General features: G+C 51.8%; 3 protein-coding genes across 3 annotated transcripts; 2 read left to right on the forward strand and 1 right to left on the reverse strand.

Moving 5' to 3' along the window:
• Positions 1–400: 400 nt before the first annotated feature.
• Positions 401–1,010, forward strand: MAA_00199 (uncharacterized protein; the record flags this gene model as incomplete). The annotated part of the gene is made up of 3 exons (XM_007818197.2): positions 401–460; positions 577–779; positions 983–1,010. 3 exons carry the CDS (start codon positions 401–403, stop codon positions 1,008–1,010), a joined length of 291 nt encoding a protein of 96 aa, XP_007816388.2.
• Positions 1,011–1,940: 930 nt separating this feature from the next.
• Positions 1,941–4,420, reverse strand: MAA_00200 (Src like protein; the record flags this gene model as incomplete). Its single annotated transcript, XM_007818198.1, has 3 exons — positions 1,941–2,065; positions 2,128–4,140; positions 4,225–4,420. 3 exons carry the CDS (start codon positions 4,418–4,420, stop codon positions 1,941–1,943), a joined length of 2,334 nt encoding a protein of 777 aa, XP_007816389.1.
• Positions 4,421–5,755: 1,335 nt separating this feature from the next.
• MAA_00201 (Glutaredoxin) lies at positions 5,756–6,610 on the forward strand (the record flags this gene model as incomplete). Its single annotated transcript, XM_007818199.1, has 1 exon — positions 5,756–6,610. One exon carries the CDS (start codon positions 5,756–5,758, stop codon positions 6,608–6,610), a length of 855 nt encoding a protein of 284 aa, XP_007816390.1.
• Positions 6,611–8,088: the final 1,478 nt, after the last annotated feature.

Below are 8,088 nucleotides of genomic sequence, written 5' to 3' on the forward strand. Positions count from 1 at the left end.
CTTGACTGTCCCAGTCTGATGTCGGTGCATCTGACTCCAGTCCCCAACTATGCCGTGTACGCAGTAGTAGTAATTCTACCTGGGTACATACAAGTACCTAAAGTAAGTCCTTAGAGGTAGACATGCACTAAGCTCCCGTGCTCCGCCGTTCTGAGTACCCTAAGTACTTAAGTACTCCGTAGATTGACATTTCAATCGAACACCCCCCTCGCTCCGCCTCCGACCTCTCGCCTCTTAACTTCCTCTTCACCTCTCCTCAGTCTTTTGACCCCATTCTCGTATTATACTTTAATACACAACCCTCGCTACCTTGTCGCCCGCGCTCAATTCCGTCGTCGCTCTACACACAGCTTCTCTCCTCCTCCTCCTCCTCTTCCTTCACCACCACTACCGTCTCACAATGTCCAGCCAGGAGTACTACCAGGGCCAGCAGGGCGGCTATCCCGCCCATCCTCAGGCCGTAAGTTTGAAGCTCTGGAAGCTCTCCCTAGTTCCCTCGTTTGTATCTGTTTGCTCGCCGCGGCAGAGTCCCGAAACCTTCTGACGCTAACCATCGCGTTTTCCGCCGACTCGCAGAGCTACGGTCCGCCCCAGGGTCAATACGGTCCTCCCCAGGGACAGTACTATGCTCCTCCTCAGGGCCAGCCTCCCATGCAGTACCAGCAGGCTCCTCCTCCACAGGAATCTCGTGGGCGACGTGGTGGCAGCAACAACTGCTTAGTGGCCTGTCTCGCGGCTCTTTGCTGCTGCTGTGCCGTCGAAGAAGGTTGCGAATGCTGGTAAGTATTCATTCCACTCACTCATTCTTTTTTTTTTTTTTTTTTTAAACAAAGAGCAAATCCGTCAATAATACTCCCTGCCATACACCGCCAAATGGTGGCCGTGAGAGCCAAGGCCGGTCCGGTCTCATTCAAGCGCATATACGCACATCGCTTGGTGGTAATGCAGGAATCAAGAACCCCTATGCTAACCCGTCGTTCAGCATCGACTGCTGCGAGTGCCTCCTGTAAGCGCCATTCAACCATCATACCGCCCAAAGACTGCTGGCCACAGCCATCGACCTAGAGCTTTCCCAAAGCAGAACATGCCTACGCTTTCCCTGTGCCAGTCGCCATGAACACGAATCCTTTCATATCGAACTACGCCGAGAAAACACCCTATTGTTCAGTTTATTCTATTCCTCCATATATCCCATTGCTTCCCCCCTAACGTCCCTTTTGCAACACGAGGACGCGCTACGTATCCACATCCATGTCAATAACTATCGCGAATGGCAGAAGCCTGCAGGGGCAAGCAGGTTTATTGGTTCAAGACATGTCCTCGCTAAGGGAAGGTTTATGGCGTCCTTTATGTATTTTTGCTTTGCTGCTTTCGCGGTCTACGGGACTTCCGTCGCTTTTAGTTATTCAGGATCGGGCTTCTTTTATAACCCTGTTGGGAAGGATTGGGATCTCACAGGTGATGATGATGTGCTGTGAGGCCCCCGGGCTGTTTTAGGACTAGGCTATGGTAATAGAGAGCGATGTCTCATAACAGGAGTGGATATCTTGATGTGCTCGTTTTGTTAGTCTTGTGTGAACGTGGTCAGGGTACTCGTATTGTATGATGCAACCGTAATGTGACTCTAATATTCTGAGTAGCGATATTGGTGATGATAAAATGTAGTGTGTATGGCTGCAGGGGTAGGGCGCACTATGAACGGGTTCATAATCAATCAACCTCATCTCAACCATATGGAGATTCGAGGAAGCAGGAATTTCTTCAAACCGCACATTGTTTCCAACATGGCATATAAGCATAAGCCTAATTCATAATTTTATTACCACCATGGGCGGTCCAGTAGTTGCAAACAGCTACGAAATATTTTCTGCTACCAAGGACCAAATGCAAACACATTTCACCCCTTGCTAAACAAGCAAAGACTCTTTAACCATTCAAGCCTAAGAGTCCAGTTGCACATAGTTAGATGGGAAAAGTCCCGCATGGCCACCATAATGGCCAAACCACCAGTCCTCATCAGGAAATTCGAGGTTTGTAATTTTCGCGTCTTCTGGGAATGACAATTCTGTTGTTAAATCATATTAGTCATTGTCCTTTATAAACCCAGCATGCACGCATTTTACTTACCGTTATCCTCCGCCGCTTCATAGTCATACAAAGCTGTTGCAGTCGGCCCAGCCGCCGCGGGGGCACTTGGAGCTCCACGAGCAGCAGGCGAGGGTGCCGAGGGAGCTTCTGCAGCTGCCACCGGGGTGGCACCAGCCTCTTCCTCGATTAGTTCAACATAATTGCTGGGAAATAGCCCGCTCTCTCCCAGGTGGTTCATTCCCATCCACCAGTCCGCGTCTACCATCTCGATGTTGATAACAACCTGACCTTCCACAAGGTCGATTTCATTACCCTCTGCTTTTTCATAGTCATACATAATGACGGCGCGGTGGCCTCCTGCGGCGGCTCCATGATCTGGCTCTGTCTCCCGCTCTAGTGGTCGAGCAACTTCTGGAGCCGGAGGTTCTGGTTCCTGGACGGGAAGAGGAGGGGGGAGAGGTCGTCGTTCAGGCTCGGGCTCGGGTTCAGGCTCTGGTTCGGGTTCCGTAGCACGAGCGACAGGCGCCGCCACTCGGATAGGCGATGGCTCCCTTTGCCCAGCAGGCTCATATGTAGAAGCATGCGCCTCCACTTCCTCTTCCTCCTCATCAGCTGGCGGCGGTCTGCTGGGAAGGCCAGGAAGAGCGAAGCCGCCGGATGGTCTAGAGTTATCGGGCACAGGTGGAGGGGGAACAGATTGCGCATCTTCCTGGCGTGGCGCAGGGGGTGTAGGTGCTGAGCCGATGAGTGAAGTATCCTTGAAACGATCTCTCAGAGCAGAGACGCCCGAAGCAGAGTCATTAGCCTCGTCTGCAGGTCCCCTTTGGCGGTCATCGGCCTGCTGCTGCTCGCTTTCAACCGGTCCATCACGGGAGTAGCCCGGTGCTTGCACGGCCCAAGACTTTCCAGTATAGCCGCTCTTCCATCCTTGCCCTCCACTCGATTGAGGCGTAACCGATGCTGGAGCAACAGGCGAAGATCCGGCCCCAACAGTTGACCCGCCCTGTCTAGCCTTCTTTTCAGCCCAAAGCTGTGCGGGAGTCTTGCCCCCTTGGTCAGCAAAAGTTCGGCTGGCAGATCCAACAGGCGCAGTGGGAGCAGGAGTTGGACCGCCGAAACCTAGACCTCCTGGAGTCGGTGCCTTTGTACCGGTGAACGTGGAGGCGCCTCCGAACTTGTTAGCAACCTTGGGTTTGGGCAATGACGTTATTCTCTCCGAGTGGGCGGGGTGAGAAAAGGCCGCGGCTCGGTCGGCCAAAGGCTTGGGTTCCGCCGCAGCTTCTTCTTCCCGTGGTTCAACAGGTTTTTGGGCTCTGGCTCTAATGGCTGCAATATCGACTTTCCCAACTGGTTCGTACGCGCCCTTCACCGGCGTGGGCCTGTCATCCTCTTTTCTCTGTGCGGCAGCTCGAATAGCGGCAATATCTACCTTGCCCACAGGCTGATATCCTCCTCCTACAACATCGCTAGGTCCGTCAGACTGTCGACTGTTGGCATCAAATCGTGAAGGCTCCGGCTTTTGCATCGTGAGCTCCGCCATGTTGACTTTTGTAGGCTTGTATGCAGATTCCACCTTTTCAATCTCGGTTCTCGTGACAGGGGGGGCATCGACACCCCACCCTTCCTCATCAACATTCTCATCTCTCCGGGAGCGCGCAGCAACAAGGGGATCAAATGCCCTACCCGTGCTGGAAGCGGTCGGCGTAAAGACAGGCTTCGACTTGACTGGGGGAGGCGCTGCTCGAGCTACATCCCCAGAACCACCGGCAGAATATTTGGCTCCGGAAGCATCGGCAACCTTTTGCATAATTGATTCGGGCTCCAGGTCAGTATCAGAGCGCGCGGTTATTTGGACGTGGTATCCGTGAAGAACCTTGGCCACAGCATTGAGATGGCTCGTGAAGTAGCCCTTGGTGCGCTCAGGAACGCCGCCGCCGCACCAGGCAATGAGGACATTCTTCGGGAGAGATGTATTGGGGTCCTTGACCTTTACGAAAGCGAATTGAATGCGGCCTTCATTGAAGTCCTCGATCAAATCAGCCAGTTCACCACCTGTGTAATCTCACGTCAGAACTGTGGGTGTAGCGAAGGGAACAAGACACTCGTCGCGCCGGTTTCGTGGCGGAAAGTTCTCACCTCCGGTGTTTTCAACCTTGAGAATACTCTCCTTGGAACCACTGTCTTGGAAAGCGTTCATCAAGGGAGCTTGGACGGAGAAGAGCGCCCACTGTGCAAGTGTGGCCGAGGTGCCAGCGGGAGGAGGGCCATTGACCACGCCATTGTAGCTGCTCTTTATGGAAGGGCCGTTGATGGACAAGTTCAACGACGCCATGTTATTGAATAACGGCCGAAGCCGAGGTCAGAATGGTTCGGTTGTTGAAGAAATTAAGAAGAGACAATGACGTCGATCGAGAGTTGCGGTTAAATCGGGCAGCAAAGCTCCTGGCTCCTTAGAATGCGGGGCCGGTTAATGGCTTTGGAAGGACAGCTCTGTATGATAGGTCGGGGGTGGGAATCAGACTAAAGGACGCTGAAACCCGGAAGAATCGGCGGAGTGCAACAGTTGTCCTGGAGCTGAGAGAGATGGCGACGGGGAGAATGAGCGAGTTGCTGGCCAGGCGGAGCTAGGAAATGGTGCTGCGGTGGTTTATGAAGCCACAAGCTGAGCTCGGGTTTTGGCGACGTTGACGTTGACGTTGCTCGGGGCGCAAGGCGGGGCCAAACCAGCCTTTTGGTCCAGAGTGCGAACTGCTGACGTACGGACATGGATGTCAGGGTGTTCCAGGGGCAGAACTCTGACAGAGCACTTGAGGCCTTGTGAGGCACTCACTACCTGTAATACCTGCCAGCCCACCAGATGGTGGACTTTTGCCCCCCCCCCTGTAGTGTCGGAGCTTGGTGCTGAAGGCGGCTGTGAAGTACGGAGTCCGGTAGCTTCAAGCGGGTCGGGATCCTCAGACGTAGCACTTGAGAATGCGAGGCAAAAGGTATCCTACTTAAGTAGGGTACCTAGGTAGGTACTTAAGTAGGTACCTGGGAGGTACTTAAGCAGGCACTCGACCTGCCATGCACGCCTGCATCGCATCAATGTGTGATGTCGATTGGATTTATATCAATTTCAGTCTTGTTGTTACTGGTTTTCCCTCTCTTTCGGCCAGCTGGATGTCGCGAGTGTACCTCCCCTCAGGCCGGCTCCGTCAGACCGCCCTCATTGCGACTTCTGCGCGAGCGACATGTCATGAAATTAACAACGCATCCACGCAACCACCCAGGCAGGGACGCATCAGCATCTCGAGTCCGAATATATGATCGCTGGCGACACCGTGGATCCCTTCAATTGATGTCTAATCCGGCCCTTCACGTTCGCTGGTTTCCGGCCACGCCAGAACTTGCCGCCGAGTGGTCCAATGCCATGCGACCAAAATGACGCAAGGCCATCCAACCACAGGCTACCGCCATTGCCCCTCCTTCAGGGCCTTCTTTTCCGTCCCCCGAAGTTCGAGTCCCTCTAAATCAAAAAGTTGCCCCGCCAAATTTCCATCATCCAAACGATCATTGCTTCTATTCATCGCACCGCACCGCATTTTAACGCCACAGATAACAGACAGCACGTGTGCACGATACATGATACATCGCTTAGGCCTACAGGGTCCCTTCATCATTCAACATGTCAACCATCACTGAGATTACCACTCAGTCGCAGTGGGATGAGACTCTCGCCTCCCTGCCTTCTTCGACCCTGTTGGTGGTCTCCTTCCACGCACCCTGGGCAGCACCATGCGCTCAGATGGCCACAGTCCTCTCCACCCTCGCATCAGAATATCCCGTCACAGACCCTTTGAACACCAAATGGGTATCTATAAACGCCGAGGAGCTAAGTGATATCAGCGAGGCCTATGATGTCACCGCTGTTCCGTTCCTTGTCCTCATTCGAAACGGTCGGGTCGTGGAGACTGTCAGCGGCAGCAGCGCCGTCAAAGTCAGAACCGCCATCGAGACGAATGCCCAGAAGGACGCATCTGCGCCGACCGCCGCTGTCAACGGTACCAACCAGACCAATGCGCCGGTTACCAAAACGGACGGGGCGAATGTCGATCCCGAGAAGCAGAAGGAGGAGCTCTTCAAGCGCCTGGCCGATCTTGTCAAGGCCGCACCTGTCATGCTGTTTATGAAGGGAACTCCTAGTGACCCTCAATGCGGCTTTTCACGGCAGATGGTTGGCATCTTGCGAGAAAACTCTGTCAAGTACGGCTTCTTTAACATTTTGGCAGACGATGAGGTTCGGCAAGGTCTGAAGGAATTTGCGGAGTGGCCCACCTACCCTCAGTTGTGGATTGATGGCGAGCTTGTTGGTGGTTTGGATATTGTAAGTGACATATCAACGACTGCTTGCTACCGTTCACGACACTTCATCATGACTCCAGTTGCTGACATGGCCACCCAGATCAAGGAGGAAATGGGCAATAATGAGGATTTCTTCAAACCATATGCCGTGGGTGGCACTGTTGATGCTGCTGCTTGAGGAACGAATATGACCAGGCGGCACGCTTAGTAGGGTACTTGCAGAATCCCGGTGTTGATATGGCACAGGAACTGAGACGCTTTCTGTCAGATACGAGTGGAAAACTGCATCATGGTCTTGGAGCCACGCCACTGCGACGCTCTGGGGGAAGTCCATGGTTGTCGGGTAATATATGGGTAAGGTATCAAGAGACTGGCTGTTTATCCCACCCTGCTGGACCTTCAGGTAAATCGGGACAGCATGGGCACCATTGAGCGGCACATATGACTTGTCATGACGGAGATTGAGTTGTCGAGCATGACAACGTGGTCGAAACTTGGGAACGATAGCGTGTTACATTATATCGTCAAATGGTAATAACTCGCGAGACTACAAGCGTGGATAGCTGCATCGCATTTGTTGGGTTTTGAACATTGCATGCACAATCCGCTGACGCAACAATGCAGTTTATAATATTCGTGCAAATGAGATGGAAAACCTTCATCTATCATGGAGGGTGACAGCATACCGTCGACAGTAATCTACTCCGTACTCCGTACGGGAGTTGAGAAAGTCGTGAGCCAATGAATTATCGCAGCACACCAAGCCTGCGACCAATAAGAGACGTCCTAAAGAAAGGGACAGGGCCGATGCAGTTCGATTACTCCATACATGAACCGTCTTGTGCAATTAATCAGCCATGAAAGTTCGCCTCCTCCAACGCCGCCCACCAGACACCCACAAGCCGCAAGAAGATTGCCAGCCAGCACAAAAAGCCCAAAAGCACCCCATCGGCAACTTGAAGGTGATTTTATGCCAATATGGCTTACAAATCACTGTAGCATCAGAGACCCCTCTTTTCCCTCGTCAAGTCTCCATCAAACTCCCCCTGCTACTCGCCGTGTTTGTCAACGATGTGATGTCTGGTGAGTCACAGCGACTGATAAGCCATGGTTGCGGGCTGTCCACTTCGTCCACATGCACATTTTTGTCCACGCAAGCACCCGGTAGCCTTGTGTCTCTCACTTACACTGCAAATGGTGGCTTCGCATTGCAGTACGGAGTAAACGGCGGTACATAGTAGCGCCAAAATCACGGGCATGTCGAATGTTTTCGGGGTTTGCGGCTTTCCTCCGTGAAGGTAGTAGAACGACCAGACACATTAAGGCTCTGATCCTAAACGCAGCGGCTGACTACAAGCTAACTAAAATGGCTGTATAACACGTATAATTATAGCGCTTACCTATTTTTAGTAAGGGATTTATATATAAAATTATAAAAGAAGCTTACTTTAACTAAAAACCCTTATTTATAATATATTAAGCTAATAAAAGCTATATAAATACTTATAAAAGGCTTAAATACTAAGTTTTTAGCTAATTTTACCTTAAATTTACCTTTTAGAAATTAGTTACTTAAATATACTTATTAAATAAGTATATTAATTAACTTATTACTTTTAATAAGAAAATAATAGCTTTTCTTAGCCTAAATAAGCT

The sequence above is a fragment of the Metarhizium robertsii genome, assembly GCF_000187425.2.
Source record: "Metarhizium robertsii ARSEF 23 chromosome Unknown MAA_Scf_12, whole genome shotgun sequence".
NCBI lineage: Eukaryota > Fungi > Ascomycota > Sordariomycetes > Hypocreales > Clavicipitaceae > Metarhizium > Metarhizium robertsii.